Here is a 17,987-nt window from a genome sequence, read left to right on the forward strand (position 1 = left end):
TCGGGGCGGTTTATACACAGAATAACAGACACCCGGGAATGAGTTACAGACTGGAGGCTGGTGGTGGTATCTTGATATGTGCAGAGTGATGCCTCGGCTGCCCCCCTGAATCAAGTCTGCTTTCTCAGCTACTGGGTGTCTAAGGCAGTTGGAGGGCTGCATATTTGCAAGCACCCTTCATCCTTTGCGAGAGGGACAGGAGATGTTGGCGGGGGTGGTTTTTGGGCCCGGGTGGGAGTGTAGTGGATAGTGAGGAAGGTTCTCAAAGCTTGTAGAGGGATTTGGACCAACTAGAAAAATGGGCTGAAAAATGGCAGATGGAATTTAACGCAGACAAGTGTGAGGTATTGCACTTTGGAAGGACAAACCAAAGTAGAACGTACAGGGTAAATGGTAGGACTCTGAAGAGTGCAGTTGAACAGAGGGATCTGGGAATACAGGTACAGAATTCCCTAAAAGTGACGTCACAGGGTCGTAAAGAGTGCTTTCGGTACATTGGCCTTTATAAATCGGGGTATCAAGTATAAAAGTTGGAGTGTTATAGTAAGGTTATATAAGGCATTGGTGAGGCCAAATTTAGAGTATTGTGTACAGTTTTGGTCACCTAGTTACAGGAAGGATGTAAATAAGGTTGAAAGAGTGCAGAGAAGGTTCACAAGGATGTTGCCGGGACTTGAGAAGCTGAGTTACAGAGAGAGAGATTGAATAGGTTAGGACTTTATTCCCTGGAGCGTAGAAGAATGAGGGGAGATTTGATAGAGGTGTATAAGATGGGTATAGATAGTGAATGCAAGCAGGCTTTTTCCACTGAGGCTAGGGGGAGAAAAAAACCAGAGGGCATGGGTTAAGGGTGAAAGGAGAAAAGTTTAAAGGGAATATTAGGGGGGGATTCTTCACACAGAGAGTGGTGGGAGTGTGGAATGAGCTGCCGGATAAATGCGGGGTCACATTTTAAGAAAAACTTGGATGGGTTCATGGATGAGAGGGTCCAAGTGCAGGTCAGTGGGACTAGGCAGAAAAATGGTTCAGCACAGACAAGAAGGGCCAAAAGGCCTGTTTCTGAGCTGTAATTTTCTATGGTTTCTATATCTCGTACGTGACCCACCTGCGACTGCGCCAATGGGGAAATTATTATCAGTCCCCTGTCTCCAAGCTAGAATAATGACTCTTGTTTGCTCTGGGCTTTATCACCCTGGCAACAGGACCCATTTCCAGTCTTCGAGAAAGATAATGAAGGATCGTTGCCCTGGCAACGCCAGCCCACAAATCTTTGGGAGTGAATTTCAATGGCAGCTGATGATGACTCAGGGAACTGTGGAGTCGAGAGATGGGAGGAGGTGGGGGGGGGGGATGGGGAAGTGAGGAACTCATGATTCTGCTGACTCAAAATGGCACCTGGAGGTGAGGTGTGTCCCCCTTGACGCTGCAAAGGTCCTCCTAGCTCCAAGATGCACTGCAGCGACTCGCCAAGGCTCCTTCGACAGTGCCGCCCAAACCCCTCACCTCTTACCCCCCCAAGAAAGACAAGGGCAGCAGACGCCATGGGGAACACCCAACGCCTGCAAGCTCTCCCCTCCAAAGACCTCCCACCTGCCCACACACACACACACACCATTCTGACTTGGAAATATATCGGCCGTTCCTTCACTGGGTCAGAATCCTGGAGCTCCCTCCCTAACAGCGCTGTGGGTGTACCTACACCACACGGGACTGCAGCGGGTTCAAGATGGCGGCTCACCCACCACCTTCTCAAGGGGGTAATTAGGGATTGGGGGGGGGGGGTAAATGCTGGGCCTGGCCAGCGATGGCCGCTTCCCCATGAAGTACAGGAACAATAGGGGGGCTCTCAAGACTCTTCATAATGCAATGGACAGTAAGAGAGATTCAGTGAAATGGCTGGGTGGGTGTGGGGAGGTGGTGGGGGGAGGCGGTGGGGGGAGGTGGCATGTTCCTTTGACATTAATTTTCCCCTGACACGGAGTGTTAAATTCCAGTCAGCCTCTGCACTCACTCACCTTCACCGGCTCCTACATTTTCAAATTCTCACCCTTGACTTACTCCTCCCTATCTCCGTAACCTCCTTCAGTCCCTGCATGCCTCCCTATCTCTGTAACCTCCCCCAGTCCCTACTCCCCACCCGATCTCTGTAACCTCCTCCAGCCCCTACAACCCACCTTATCTCTATAACCTCCTCCAGTCCCTACAACTCTCCCTATCTCTGTAACCTCCTCTAATCCCTACACCCTCCCTATCTCTGTAATCTCCTCCAGTCCTTACTCCCCTCCCTATCTCTGTAACCTCCTCCAGTATCTACGACCCTCCCTATCTCTGTAACACCCTCCAGCCCCTACAACCCTCCTTATGCTTGTAACCTCGTCCAGTCCCTACTCACCTCCCTATCTCTGTAACCTCCTCCAGCCCCTACAACCCTCCCTATGCTTGTAATCTCTTCCAGCCCCTACAACCCTCCCTATCTCTGTAACTTCCTCCAGTCCCTACAACCCTCCCCATCTCTGTAACCTCCTCCAGCCCCTACAACCCTCCCTATCTCTGTAACCTCCTCCAGCCCCTACACCCCTCCCTATGCTTGTAATCTCTTCCAGCCCCTACACCCCTCCCTATCTCTGTAACTTCCTCCAGTCCCTACAACCCTCCCCATCTCTGTAACCTCCTCCAGCCCCTACAACCCTCCCTATCTCTGTAACCTCCTCCAGCCCCTACACCCCTCCCTATGCTTGTAATCTCTTCCAGCCCCTACAACCCTCCCTATCTCTGTAACCTCCTCCAGCCCCTACAACCCTCCCTATGCTTGTAATCTCTTCCAGCCCCTACAACCCTCCCTATCTCTGTAACCTCCTCCAGCCCCTACAACCCTCCCTATGCTTGTAATCTCTTCCAGCCCCTACACCCCTCCCTATCTCTGTAACTCCCTCCAGTCCCTACAGCCCTCCCTATCTCTGTAACCTCCTCGAGCCCCTATATCCCTCCCTATCTCTTTAACCTTCTCCAGCCTCTACAACCCTCCCTAATTCTTCCAACCTCCTACAACATTCTGAGATCTCCCTCCTCCAATTCCAGCCTCCTGTGTAATTCCCATCGGACCACCTTTGGCGGCTGTACCTTCAGCTGCCTGGGGAGCCCTAAGCTCTGGAATCCCCTCCCTAAACCCCTCTACCTCTCTCTATGCCTTCCCGTGTCTCTCTCTACCTATCTATCTCTGTCTGTTTTTCTCTCCCCCTTCTCTCTGTGTATCTCTCTCTTGCTATCTGTCTCTATCTCTCTCTTTCTCTCTCTCTGCACTCCATCTCCTCCTCTCCATCTATCTCCCACTCGAGATGGATAGAAAGCTGGTTAACAGATAGGAAGCAAAGAGTTGGCATAAATGGGACTTTTTCAGTGACGAGTGGAATTCCGCAGGGATCTGTGCTGGAACCCCAACTGTTCACATTACATATTCATGATTTGGAAGGGGGAACTGAACATATCCCCCAATTTGCAGATGATACAAAGTTGGGTGGGAGGGTGAGCTGTGAGGAGGATGCAGAGATTAGGACAGGCTGAGGGTGTGGGTATCTGCGTGGCAGATGCAGTACAATGTGGATAAATGTGAGGTTATTGCCTGTTGCAAGTGCGCAGGTGCAGCAGGCAGTAAAAAAGGCAAATGGTATCTTGCCCTTCATAGCAAGAGGATTTGAGTATAGGAATGGAGTTGTACAGGGCCTTGGTGAGGCCACGCCTGGAGTATTATGCGCAGTTTTGGTCTCCATATCTGAAGAAGGAGGTTCTTCCTCTTGAGGGAGTGCAGAGGAGGTTTACCAGGCTTATACCAGGGATGGCAGGACTGTCATAGGAGGAGAGGCTAAGTCGGTTAGGATTATATTCACTGGAGTTTAGAAGAGTGAGAGGGGATCTCATAGAAACTTATAAAATTCTTCCATTGTCAGACAGGGTGGATTCAGAAAGAATGCTCCCGATAGTGGGGGAGACCAAAACTAGGTGTCATAGTTTGAGGATAACGAGTAAACCTTTTAGAATTGAAATGAGGAGAAATTTCTTCACCCAAAGGGTGGTGATTGTGTGGAATTCACTCCCACAGAAAGTAGTTGAGGCAAAGCATTATGTGATTTTAAGAAGAAATTAGATGCAGCTCCTGGGGCTAAAGGATCAATGGGATATGGGGAGAAGGGGGGGAATCAGAATATGGAATTTGATGATCAGCCATGATCAAAATGAATGGCAGAACAGGTGCAAAGGGCTGAATGGCCTCCCTGCTTTTGTTTCTATGTTTGTATGTCTCTCCCTCTCTCTCTATCTCTGCCTCTCCTTCTCTTGTTCTCTATCTCTCTCTGTTTCTCTCTGTCCCTCTCTTTATCTCTCTGTCTCTGTCTTTCTCCCTCTCTCTGTCTGTGTCTACCTCTATCCGTCTGTCTCAGTCCTCCCTCATCCTTCCCTCCACCTCTATCTCTCCCTCTGTCTCTCTTTGTTTCTGTTTCTATCTCCCTCTATCTCTCTCTCTCTCTCCCTCTGTCTCTTTCCTATCTCTCTCTTTCTCTCTCTCTGTTTCTCTGTCTCTCTTTCTGTCTTTTTCTCAATCTCTCTCTCTCTGTCTCTCTTTCTTTTATTTTGCTCTCTGTCTCTCTCTGTTTTTCTCTGTCTCTCTTTCTTTTAATTTTTACACTCTGTCTCTCTTTCTGTTTTTCTCTCTCTGTCTCTATTGTCTCTCTCTCTCTGTTTCTCTGTCTCTCTTTCTGTCTTTTCCTCTCTCTCTCTCTCTGTCCTCTAAGACGCTCCCTAAAAACTACTCCCTTCAACTGATCTTTTGGTTCCCTCTCCCTGACATCTCCCGATGTGTCTCGGGGTCAGGTTCTGTCCGATTTACCCTCCCATGAGGAGTTTTGCGGAGTGTTTCTATGCGAAAGGTGGTATATAAATGCAGGTTGTTGTTGGTGAGAGTTGGCAGGCTCCTGCTGTGGCTGGGTGGTGGTCCCTGCACCATGCCCCTTTCGCCCTCCTGTGGTTTTGGAGCAGGCCTCTGCCCACCTACTCAGGCCCCCACCCACAAGCTCATGGCCAGCCTCACAGCTAAGTGGCCATTACTGGCCTGGCAGGCAATCCTGTCTGAAAGCTTTGGATGTGATTAAACTCATCCGGAAGACTCCCTCGGGGGTATCGTATCAGACGGATGTCACCTTGTGGTCTAATTTAATTCGCAAAGCTAACCAGCAAGTGACCTTTCCGAGACGCCAGCACAATCGCTGCAATATGAAGACCTTTCACCACTTACTGCTCTGTTAGCCACAGTGTGCACAGCAAGATCCCAATTCCACCCACCACACCCCCTCTCTCCCTGCCACCCCCCCTCCACATCCTGCTAGGAATGGCCCAGATTAACTCCCCCAGTGATAGAGGCTGGATATACAGGAGGATGGGACAATCAGTATAGACACAGTGATCCCTCAGCACTGACCCTCCCGCAATGTGGCGCTCCCTCGGCGCCGACCCTCCCGCAGTGCGGCGCTCCCTCAGCACTGACCCTCCCACAGTGCGGCGCTCCCTCAGCACTGACCCTCCCGCAGTGCGGCGCTCCCTCAGCACTGACCCTCCCGCAGCGCGGAGCTCCCTCAGCACTGACCCTCCCACAGTGCGGCGCTCCCTCGGCACTGACCCTCCCACAGTGCAGCGCTCCCTTGGCACTGACCCTCCCGCAGTGCGGCGCTCCCTCGGCACTGACCCTCCCGCAGTGCGGCGCTCCCTCGGCACTGACCCTCCTGCAGTGCGGCGCTCCCTCAGCACTGACCCTCCCGCAGCGCGGAGCTCCCTCAGCACTGACCCTCCCACAGTGTGTCCATTGGGATTGTGTGCAATGTGAGTGAATTGAATTGGTGAGTAATGTTCCCATTTATCATTTACGAATTTGCAACCACACACTTCTCTGTGTGTGTCTGTGTGTTAGTGTAGGTGTGTATGTAACACTGCATGTTTGTGTGTATGCATGAAGATTAGTGGGTGCGTGCTTGTCAGTGCAAATGCATGTGAGTGAGTGTGAGTGTGTGTGTGTATATGTGACTGTGTGTATGTGTGTGAATTTGTACACACATGCCTCCCCCGGGTATACCCCTCTCCCCAGGTACACTACTCTCCCCAGTGCATCCCTCCTCAGAACACTCCTCCCCTTTGTACACCCCACTTTGTATACTGTTCTCCCCTGGTATGCACCCCTCAGTACACCACTCTCCTCTGTCCCCCTGCCACATCCCCCTCCCCTGGTATACCCCTCCTCCCTCGTACACCACTCCCCTCGGTCCGCCTCTCTGCCTTGGTATACCCCTCTGCCCCAGTACACCCATCCCCCCAGTACACCCCTCTGCCCTGGTACACCCTTTCGTCCCTATACTCCCCTCTCCTCCTGGTACATCACTCCCCCGGTTTACCTCTACATTTACCCCTGGTATAGCCCTACCCCTTATATAATGCTGCCCTTGGAACACCCCTCCCCCGGGTACACCCCACCCCCATGTACCCTTCTCCCCCTTCTGGTACACCCCATTCCCCTGGTATACCCTTTCCCCCTGGTTCATCAGTCCCTTTTCGGTACAACCCTCTCCCAGTACATCCCTCTCCCCTGGTAAATCCTCCCCTTGATACACCCCTCCTCTTGGTACACCCTCTCCCCTGGTAACTCCTGCCCCCCAGTACACCCCTGTCCTCCCGGTATACCCCTCTCCCCCTGGTACAACCCTTACCCCTGGTAAACCCACTGCTCCCTTGTACACCCCTCCCCCGGTACACCCCTCCTCCTGGTATACCCCTCCCCTGGCACACCTCTCCCCCGGTACACCCCTCTCCCCCGGTATACATCCTCCCCCTGGGTCATCAGTCCCCCTCGGTACACCCCTCTCCGTTGGTAAATCCTCGCCCCAGTACACCCCTCTCCCTAGTATACCCCACTCGGTACACCCCTCCCCCCGGTACACCCCTCCACGCTGGTAACCCTCTCCCCCTGGTTCATCACTTCACCCCCTCCCCCAGTACACCACTCTCCCATGATAAATCCTCTCCCCAGTGCACCCCTCCCTCGTACGCCCCTCCCCCTGGTAGATCCCTCCCCCTGATAGTCCCTACCCCCCCCTGCCCCCCAGTAGACCTGCCCCCCCCATTAGACCCCTCCCTCCTGGTAGATCCCTCTCCCCTGGTAGACCTCTCCCCCCGGTACACCCCATTCCCCCCCCCCCGGTATACTCCACCCCCTGGTACACCCTTTCCCCAGTATACCCCACCCCTGGTACACCCCTCCTCCTGCTATACCCTCCCCCTGCTATACCCCTCCCCCTGCCTGTGATGCCCACACCCAGCTGTTTGTAAGCCAGTCTCGTCTGGGCTGTCTTCTCATTCCCTGCCACACACTCTCTCTCTCTCTGTCTCCCTCTCCCTCTCTCTCCTCCCCAACACCCCCCCACCCCTCAGCCCCAACCCCGCTCACCTTCCTCCATCCACCTGCTTCCTCAGTCTGCCTGGGCAGCCTCATTACCAGCTCGGGATGATGGGCCCTGGTCTCTGCTCCCTGCTCCTGTCTGCCTGCATCACCTTCAGCTCCTTCCAGCCAGCCCACGGCAAGGTAAGCAATTCCTCCAAAATACCCACTGGCCAGAAAGAGAGGAGTTGGGGGGGGGGGGGGGGGGGGGGCGCGGGGGGGGGGTGGGTGAGGAGGTGTCAGGAGGGTGAGGGGGGTCTGTGAGAGGGTGTGAGGGGGCGAGGAGGTGTCGGGGGTGAGGGGGTCTGTGTGAGGGTGAGGGGGAGTGAGGGGAGTGAGGGGGGTTGTGAGAGTGAGGGGTGGTGAGGGGTGGAGGAGGTGTCAGGGAGTGAGGGGGTCTGTGAGAGGGTGAGGGGGGTGAGGAGGTTGGGGGGTGAGGGGGTCTGTGTGAGGGTGAGGGGGGTGAGGGGAGTGAGGGGGGTTGTGAGAGGGTGAGGGGGGTGAGGGGAGTGAGGGGGTCTGTGAGAGGGTGAGGGGGGTGAGGAGGTGTCAGGGGTGAGGGAGGGGTCTGTGAGAGGGTGAGGGGGGTGAGGGTGGGGGTCGAGGAGGGTGAGGGGTGAGGAGGTGTCAGGGGGTGAGGGGGGTGGTTGTGAGAGGTGAGGGGGGTGAGGGGGTGAGGAGGTGTCAGGGGGGTGAGGGAGGTCTGTGAGAGGGTGAGGGAGGTGAGGGGGGGTGAGGAGGTGTCAGGGGGGTGAGGGGTGTTATGAGAGGGTGAGGGGGGTGAGGGGGGTGAGGAGGTGTCAGGGGGTGAGGGGGGTCTGTGAGAGGTGAGGGGGGTCTGTGAGAGGGTGAGGGGTGTTATGAGAGGGTGAGGGGGGTGAGGGGGTGAGGAGGTGTCAGGGGGTGAGGGGGGTCTGTAAGAGAGTGAGGGGGGTGAGGAGGTGTCGGGGGTGAGGGGTGTTATGAGAGGGTGAGGGGGGTGAGGATGAATGAACGCAGGCACCAGCCTGCGCCCCGCGCCTCCCCCCGTTCAGACGGAGCTCCTGCTCGGAGCCGCTGTCCGCGGTGCTGAAACCTCCCTGTCGGAAGCAGCCTCTCCGCAGTGAATCTCATCCCATCTCCGCTGTTCCTGAGACCCTCTCTCTTTCCCTATTCCTTTCTCTCTCTCCCTCGCTTTCTGTCGCCCCCTCTCTCTGTCTCTCTCCTTCTCTCTTTCTGCCTCTTTCTCACCCTTTGCCTCTCTGTCTCTCTCTCTCTACTTCTCTCTTTTTTCTCTCTCTGTGTATCCCTCTGTCCCCTCTCCCTCGCTGTGTATCTTTCTGTCTCTCCCCGTGTCTATGTGTGTGTAAATCTCTGTCTCTCTACTTCTCTGTCTTTCTCCTTCTCTCTGTTTCTCTCCCGTCTGCAAGTGTGAATGTCTCTGTTTTTTCTCTCTCCCCCCTTCCCTCTCTCTGTCTCTCCCTCTCGCCTCTATTTCCCTCTCGGTCTCTCCCTCTCTGTCCCTCCCTCTCCTCGTCTCTCCCTCCCTTTCTGTCTATTTCCCTCTCTGTCTCCCCTCTCTCTCTCTCTATCTCTCTCTGCCTCTCCCTCTCTCTCTAATTTCCCTCTCCCTCTCTCTGTCTTTCCCTCTCTCTCTGTCCCTCCCTCTCTCTGTCTCTCTCTCTATCTATTTCCCTCTCTCTGTCAGCCTTTCCCTCTCTGTCTCTCTCTCTGTCTATTTCCCTCTCTCTATTTCTCCCTCTCTCTGTCTATTTCCTCTCTCTGTCTGTCTGTCTCTCTGTCTATTCCCCTCTCTCTGTCGGTCTCTCCCTCTCTCTGTCTCCCCTCCCTCTGCCTGTCTGTCTGTCTCTCTCTATCTCTCCCTCTCTCTGTCTATTTCCCTCTCTCTGTCTGTCTCTCCCTCTCTCTGTCTATTCCCCTCTGTCTCTCCCTCCCTCTGTATGTCTGTCTCTCTCTATCTCTCCCTCTCTCTGTCTATTCCCCTCTCTCTGTCGGTCTCTCCCTCTCTCTGTCGCTCCCTCCCTCTGTCTGTCTGTCTCTCTCTTCTCTCCCTCTCTCTGTTTATTCCCCTCTCTCTGTCCGTCTCTCCCTCTGTCTCTCCCTCCTTCTGTCTATCTCTTTCCCTCTCTCTATCTCTCCCTCTCTGTCTCTCTCTCTCTGTCTATTTCCCCCTCTCTGTCTGTCTCTCCCTCTCTGTCTATTTCCCTCTGTCTGTCTGTCTGTCTCTCTCTCTGTTTGTCTCTCCCTCTCTCTGTCTATTCCCCTCTCTCTGTCTGTCTGTCTGTCTCTCTCTTCTCTGTCTGTCTCTCCCCTCTCTCTGTCTATTCCCCTCTCTCTGTCGGTCTCTCCCTCTCTCTGTCCGTCTGTCTCTCTCTATCTCTCCCTCTCTCTGTCTATTTCCCTCTCTCTGTCTGTCTCTCCCTCTCTCTGTCTATTCCCCTCTCGCTCTCTCTCTGTCTCTCCCTCACTCTGTCTGTCTGTCTCTCTCTATCTCTCCCTCTCTCTGTCTATTCCCCTCTCTCTGTCGGTCTCTCCCTCTGTCTCTCCCTCCTTCTGTCTATCTCTTTCCCTCTCTCTATCTCTCCCTCTCTCTGTCTCTCTCTCTCTGTCTATTTCCCTCTCTCTGTCTGTCTCTCCCTCTCTGTCTATTTCCCTCTGTCTGTCTGTCTGTCTGTCTGTCTCTCTCTCTGTTTGTCTCTCCCTCTCTCTGTCTATTCCCCTCTCTCTGTCTGTCTGTCTCTCTCTCTCTGTCTGTCTCTCCCTCTCTCTGTCTATTCCCCTCTCTCTGTCGGTCTCTCCCTCCCTCTGTCTGGCTGTCTCTCTCTATCTCTCCCTCTCTCTGTCTATTCCCTCTCTCTCGGTCCTCTCCCTCTGTCTGTCTCTCTCTCTGTCTGTCTCTCCCTCTCCTTCTCCCTCTCTCTGTCTCTTTCCCTCTCTCTATCTCTCTCCTCTCTCACTTTCCTTCTTTTTCCTTCTGATCTCAGCCCAGGTAGTCAGTGTTGTTTGTCTCAGGATGCAGGAACAGATTCTGGGGAGGACGTGACCATAAGTCTGAAACAGCGCGGACCATTCCAGTTTCACTCAAAGCCCCTGGTTATGTAACAGTAATAATGGAGAGGCTTTCAACAGGTGGCCATCTAACATTCCTACAACATTTACAATGATAAACAGATCGATTTACCGCAGTCTATATTCCCAACCGGAATCTTCGACACAATTGATTCGGTTTTTTTCTCAGGAATAATCAAAGCGAGTTACAAAAAGCTAATATTCCTGTCAACGTTTCTCAGTTCGTGACTCTGGAGGGGGTTTTATAGAGAATAATTTGTCTCTTGACTTTAACTGCATCAGGGAATGATGTGGCGTCTGGAGATATTGAGCTGGGAAAATGACTCATTCCCTGACGAGAGAATCAGAATCTAACAAACTGACCATTTCTTCATATCTCAGTTATCCGCTTTCTCTCTCTCCCTCCCAGCTCAATCCCCTCTCTCACACTGCCTCACTTCCACACACATATCTCTGCCTTTCACTTCTTTTTCTGCCTTAGTCTCTCTGTCCTTTCTCTCTGTCTTTTTTTCTCTCTGCCTCTTTTTCTCCTGTCTTTCCCTGTCTCTCTCTCTGTCTCTGCCTCTTTTCCTCTCAGTCTTTCTGTCTTTCTTTCTCAGCCTCTCTCTCTCTCTCTCTGTCTTTCTGCCTCTCATGCTCAGACTCTCGGTCTTTCCCTGTCTCTCTCAGTCTCTGACTCTTTTCCTCTCAGTCTCCCTCTGTCTCTCTGCTCTTTCTTTCTGTCTTTCTTTCTCAGTCTCTCTGCCTGTGTCTCTCTCTGTCTTTCTGTCTCTCTTTCTCAGTCTCTCTGTTCCCCCCGCCCTCGTCTCTCTGTCTGTCTCTCACTCTCTCTCTCCTTCTGTCTGTCTCTCTATGTCTCTCTTTCTCAGTCTCTGTCCTCTTTCTCTCTGGTCTCGCTCTCTCTCTGTCTTTCTCTCTGTGTCTCTCACCCATTCTCTCCTTCTGTCTTTCACTGTCTCTCTTTCTTTCCCTGTCTCTCTGCCTGTTCTCTATTTTCTCTCTCTCTCTGTCTCGTTATCGCTCTGTCACTCTCATTCTCTGCTTTTCTCATAAGAACATAAGAAATAGGAGCAGGAGTAGGCCATCTAGCCCTTCGAGCCTGCCCCGCCATTCAATAAGATCATGGCTGATCTGTCGTGGCTCAGTTCCACTTCCCGCCCTCTCCCCATAACCCTTAATCCCCTCTCTTATCAAGAACCCATCAACCTGCTTCTTAAAAATATTTAGCGAGGCAGCCTCCACCACTTCAACGGGCAGAGAATTCCAGAGATTCACCACCCTTCTCCATACCTCTCAGTCTCTCTCTCTCTGCCCCTCCCTCGCTCTCTCATGCGCACTCACACATTTTACACCCCTCTCTCTCACGTCACACCCTCATCCAAACCACAGTAATGGACACAAAATTGGGACTAACTCAACCCAAGAATTTTGAAGGTGCTGCAATTTTAACCCTACGCTGGGAGTGTTTGATGGGGACAGTGTAGAGGAGCTTTACTCTGTATCTAACCCAGTGCTGTACCTGAGCGGGGAGTGTTTGATGGGAACAGCGTAGAGCGAATGGATACAAGATTAGGATGTCCAACACTTCCTAATAAGACAACCTGCCCATTCTGGATATTAGTTTAGTAAAACCTCTCTGAACTTCTTCAACATATTTGCATAAGGAGACCCCGTACTGTACACAATACTCCAGATGTGGTCTCACCTGTACCTGTACACAACACTCCAGATGTGGTCTCGCCCGTACTGTACACAACACTCCAGATGTGGTCTCGCCCGTACTGTACACAACACTCCAGATGTGGTCTCGCCTGTACTGTACACAATACTCCAGATGTGGTCTCACCCGTACTGTACACCAATACTCCAGATGTGGTCTCACCCCGTATTGCACACAATACTCCAGATGTGGTTCTCACCCGTACTGTACACAATACTCCAGATGTGGTCTCACCCGTATTGCACACAATACTCCAGATGTGGTCTCACCCGTACTGTACACAATACTCCAGATGTGGTCTCACCCGTATTGCACACAATACTCCAGATGTGGTCTCACCAATTCCTTGCACAGTTGAAGCATGGCCTCCCGAACATTCCAAATCCCCCCATAATAAATGATAACATTCTATGACTTGCTGTATTAGGATTAGTGATTCATGCACTCAGACACCCAGATCCCTCTACACCTCAGAGCTTACAATCGCTCACCATTTAGACAATAAGCTTCTTTATTCTTCCAGACAAATGGACCATTTAGCATTTGTCCACATTATTCTCCACTTGCCCGATCTTTGATCAACCACTAAACCCATCTCTGCCCTGTTGTAGCCTCCTTACAACCCCTTTGCAAATTACTCTCGTACCGATCGATGTCTTGCAGCAGATTTAACAATGTTACCTTCATCCAAAGTCACCTTATATAAGTAAAAACTTGAGGGTCTCGCACTGATCCCTGTGGCCCACCAGTCATCCCATCCTGTTAACCAGAAAATGGGCCATATATGCTTACTGTGTCTTTCTGTTATCCAGTAAATCTTCAATCCACGGCAATTTATATCCCTACACCAGGAGCTCTTATTTTATACACTTTCAGCACCGACCCTCCCGCAGTGCGGTGCTCCCTCAGCAGTGAGGTATATCAGCCTGATTTATGGGGCTAATAAGTTTGGAACGGGACTTGCGGGAGATGGCTTTGTGACTCAGAAGCAGACATATGATGAGTAACAGAGTTCGGTCCGTGATATTGAACCTCAGTCTCCTTGGATACCATTGCTTGGCTGCAGAATCATTTGAATGGACGCAATTGGCCGTTTAATTGTGTTTGTCAACTGCTGATATCAAAGTCCACACTCTGCGGCCCATCTGTTCAGAGGACGTTACCCGGCAACCGGTGAAAATGCCGATCTTTACAAGAAGCTGCGAACCCTCCATCTGCACAGTCCATTCACCGCTGCAGGCAGGGGAGGAGGGGGGAATGGTTTTATCGCAACACGGGGACAACCTGAGCCCCCCCAAGGAACGTCCATCTCATAGAATAAAACCCAGCCCTGCATTTATATAGCCCCTCGCTCTGTCGGGGCGCGGCGCTATGTCCGAGTTCTTCCCCAAGTCCTGGGGGGACCGAACAGGCCCCCCCTCCTCCAAGCAGATAGCCCTCCTTTGTAAGATAAAGGTGTGGTGTTCCCCCCCTCATTGCTGCTGGCACCGGGATCTTGCTGTGCACGGACCTGTCGTCACGTGTGCTACATGACAACTGCCACACAGACTTGCGAAGGGTCCTTGTGCCCTGAACCCCTTTAGCTCAGGCCTATCAGTTGACAGGGTTGGCTCAGAGGGAGGGATGATGGGTGGAGTCAGTCAACGCGGCAGCCATTTTGTTCCGAAGTGTTAGTGGCGATGGTGTAACATTTGTCACACGCTCCATCCATGGCAACACGTAGTAACACACATTCAGCCGTTATATCCGTGTCTCCAGCCACTTGGGTCAAAATTGAGCATCAGTCAACAGGAAGGGTTTGGGAACATATATTTCAATTGACAATACAGCGCTCCCTCACACTGACCTCCAACGGCGCGGCGCTCCCTCGGCGCTGACCGTCCCACAGTGCGGCGCTCCCTCGGCACTGACCCTCCCGCAGTGCGGTGCTCCCTCGGCACTGACCCTCCCGCAGTGCGGCGCTCCCTCAGCACTGACCCTCCCACAGTGCGGCGCTCCCTCAGCACTGACCCTCCTGCAGTGCGGCGCTCCTCAGCACTGACCCCCCCAAGAGTGCGGCGCTCCCTCGGCACTGACCCTCCCGCAGTGCGACGCTCCCTCGGCACTGACCCTCCCGCAGTGCGGCGCTCCCTCGGCACTGACCCTCCCGCAGTGCGACGCTCCCTCGGCACTGACCCTCCCGCAGTGCGGCGCTCCCTCGGCACTGACCCTCCCGCAGTGCGGCGCTCCCTCGGCACTGACCCTCCCGCAGTGCGGCGCTCCCTCGGCACTGACCCTCCCGCAGTGCGACGCTCCCTCGGCACTGACCCTCCCGCAGTGCGGCGCTCCCTCGGCACTGACCCTCCCGCAGTGCGGCGCTCCCTCGGCACTGACCCTCCCGCAGTGCGGCGCTCCCTCGGCACTGACCCTCCCACAGTGCGGCGCTCCCTCGGCACTGACCCTCCCACAGTGCGGCGCTCCCTCGGCACTGACCCTCCCACAGTGCGGCGCTCCCTCGGCACTGACCCTCCCACAGTGCGGCGCTCCCTCGGCACTGACCCTCCCACAGTGCGGCGCTCCCTCGGCACTGACCCTCCCGCAGTGCGACGCTCCCTCAGCACTGACCCTCCAATAATGGTAATCTATTATCATCAAACTAAATTCTTTAAGTAATGTTCAGGACAGTATTAGATTTAGATGTTGTCTCATTGTCTCTGAAGGGCCCTGTTACTAACTCTCCTTTCTTTCTCTCTCTCTGTCCCTCTCCTTTAGCCTCTGGCCATGTCAAGGGTCCCAGTGGATGAAGAGACCGGATTGGTGGTTGCCAGGTTCCGACGGGATGCGTTGCCCTATGAGGGCGAGATGTTTGCCTACCCCTCCGCCGAGGCTGTCCGCAACGAGGCCTTCTACGCACCGCAGGCCAGCCAGGCGGCTGTGGCCCGACTGGGCCTCGGTCCCCGGGAGCGGGAGCTGCTGGAGCGACAGGGCCTGTTGCTGAGCCAGGCCGAGGTGAAGCCAGGCTGGGGCCGGAAGGACGGCGACGAGAGGCTGGGCGAGGCCCTGCAGCGACTGCTGGAGGACAGCCGGCGACGAGACCAGGAGGCGGCCTACCTGGCCAACCTGCTGCAGGCCTGGGGCGAGCTGGGCCTGCCTGAGGCCTACCCCGGCGGCGGGGACGAGGTCACCGGCAACGAGGCCGGGCCTGAGCCGCGCAACGGCTACCCCGACTACGACGAGCTGGCAGCTGGTCGCTACGGTAACCGCCAGCCGGCCTACTTCCCCCCGGGGCGCCCGGGCCTGGAGGAAATGGCGGGGGAGGGTGGCGGGGAGCTGGAGGAGCAGGTCGTGCGCTACCTGGTGGGCCGCATCCTCGCCAACCTGGACGCCGGCGCCTCGCGGCTGCCCAGCCGCGACCTGCTGCCCTCCCTGCCTGAGGGCCCGGGCCCCAGGCGCGTGAGGAGGGCCTTGCCCCAGGAGAGGGGCAGCGGCGCAGGGGGGCGCACCAATCTGCTGCGCGTCAAACGGCTGGGGGGCCTTGACGGGGAGGAGGAGGACGGGGGGGACGAGGAGGGGGGAGCGCAGGAGGGCGCCGGTTATCCTTCGGGTGCCAAGGAGGCCCAGGGCCTGCAGCGGATGAAGCGAATCGAGGGGCATTTGCCGGAGCCAGGTACCCTCGCCCGGAACAGACGCTACGCGGGGTACCAGGGGGCAGACCTTGCAGAGCGCTTCATCAAATTCCTGCCCGATTAAAACGTGCCAACCACTGCCCGGAAGATGAACGGAATATTTATAGATCTATATTATATCTCTAATTGTGACCCAGATGAAGGGTCAGTGGCTGGAGTGGCTGAGGGGTGGCCGCTGTTTAATCAGAGGGAGAATCCTCCCCAATCTCTAAATTTCTCTCTATTTTTTTCCCCTTGATTCTGTGTCCTGATCACCAGATTTCGTGGGGAGGGAGTGGGAGTGGGTGCGCAGCGCGGGGTGGTGTGCGTGCAGCCCCCCCCCCCCTTGGCCGAATAGCTCGCGGCCCTCACGCCATCTTGTGATTCTTTGTTGTCAATCGTCGTAATAAAGTGTTCACTCTTGCCTCCGTTTGGGATTTGTGTGGACTGCAAAAACCTTCTCTTCCGTCTCCTTCCCCTCCCCCCCCAACCCCCAACTCACCCCAGGAAGTGGACGTGGGAGTCAGGTGGGTGGGGGGAAGTGGGGGGGTGGGTGGGGGAGGGGAGGGTGGCGTCGCAGGACGGGCGAGGCAGTGGGGTTCTGCCCTCCCTCGACTATTCCCCCACACCAAAGTGTGTGCACCGCTGCCTCACAGCGCCAGGGACCCGGGTTCGATTCACCTCTATCTGTGCGGGGTTTGCACATTCTCCCCGTGTCTGCGCGGGTTTCCTCCGGCTGCTCCGGTTTCCTCCCGCAGTCCAAAGGTGTGCGGGGTTAGGCGGATTGGCCACGCTAAATTGCCCCTTTGGGGGGGGGTTAGCGGGGTAAATAAGAGTTCCGGGAATAGGGCGCGGCTGGGATTGTGGCCGGTACACAGTCGATGGGCCAAATGGCCTCCTTCTGCACTGTCAGGGTTCTGTAACTGGGCCAGTGGGCCGAGAGATGGCAGATGCAGTTGAATTCAGATAAATGCGAGCTGTTGCATTTTGGTAAGACAAACCAGGGCAGGACATTTAGTGGTAGGGCTGAGGGGAGTGTTGTCCTTCTGTTCGACATTGGGGGGGGGCCAGTTATTAGTTCCTTGAAAGTGGAGTCACAGATCGACAGGGACATGGAGGAGGCGTTCCGCACACTTGCCTGCATCAGTCAGATCTCTGGGTACAGGAGTTGGGGTGTTACGTTACAACTGTACAAGACATTGGTACGGAGTTGAGGAGGAACTTCTTCACTCAAAGGGTGGTGAATCTCTGGAATTCTCTGCCCGTTGAAGTGGTGGAGGCTGCCTCGCTGAATATATTTAAGTCACGGGTAGATAGGTTTCTGATAGACAAGGGGATTAAGGGTTATGGGGAGAGGGCGGGCAAGTGGAACTGATCCACTATCAGATCAGCCACGATCTTATTGAATGGCGGGGCAGGCTCGAAGGGCTAGATGGCCTACTCCTGCTCCGATGGTAAGGCCAATTGTGGTCACCCTGGCATAGGAAGGGTGTGATTAAACCGGAAAGGGTGCAAAAAAAGACTTACAAGGATGTTACCGGGACTGGAAGCTTTGAATTACAGAGAGAGGCTGGATACACTGGGACTGGAGCGGAGGGAGATGAGGGGCGACCTTATAAAATCATGAGGAACTTAGATAAGGTGAGTAGCTAATGTCTTTTCCACAGGGTAGGGGAGTCCAAAACTAGAGGGCGACTTTAAGGTGAGAGGGACGAAGAACTAGGAACAACACAGCCTGGGAAACAGGCCCTTTGGCCCAACGAGCCCCCGCCGCCATTTCAACATTGAGAGTCCCCTCCCCCACCCATGACCCTTGTCTACGCTTACGGCACCCCACATTGGAAACCAGATTGAGGGGGAGACTAATTTAGGGACAATTTGTTACACCAATCAGCCCAAGAGCACATCTTTGGGGTGTGGGAGGAAACCGGAGCACCCGGAGAAAACCCACGCAAGCACGGGGAGAATGCGCAAACTCCCACAGACACCGGCCCAAATCCGAGGGGCAACTTTTTTCCCCCACACGGAGGGTGGTACATGGAACGAGCTGCCAGGAGAGGTAGTTGAGGCGGTTATAATTGCA

General features: G+C 54.5%; 1 protein-coding gene across 1 annotated transcript; it reads left to right on the forward strand.

The window, feature by feature from the left end:
- Positions 1-7,336: 7,336 nt before the first annotated feature.
- pcsk1nl (proprotein convertase subtilisin/kexin type 1 inhibitor, like) lies at positions 7,337-15,989 on the forward strand. The gene is made up of 2 exons (XM_080183997.1): positions 7,337-7,615; positions 15,012-15,989. The coding sequence occupies exons 1-2, from the start codon at positions 7,538-7,540 to the stop codon at positions 15,987-15,989; spliced, it is 1,056 nt and encodes a 351-aa protein (XP_080040123.1). The 5' UTR covers positions 7,337-7,537.
- The last annotated feature ends 1,998 nt before the right edge of the window (positions 15,990-17,987 follow it).

The sequence above is a fragment of the Carcharhinus amblyrhynchos genome, unplaced genomic scaffold (genome assembly GCF_965287045.1).
Source record: "Carcharhinus amblyrhynchos unplaced genomic scaffold, sCarAmb.v2.hapA scaffold_512, whole genome shotgun sequence".
In the NCBI taxonomy this organism is placed as follows: Eukaryota; Metazoa; Chordata; class Chondrichthyes; order Carcharhiniformes; family Carcharhinidae; genus Carcharhinus; species Carcharhinus amblyrhynchos.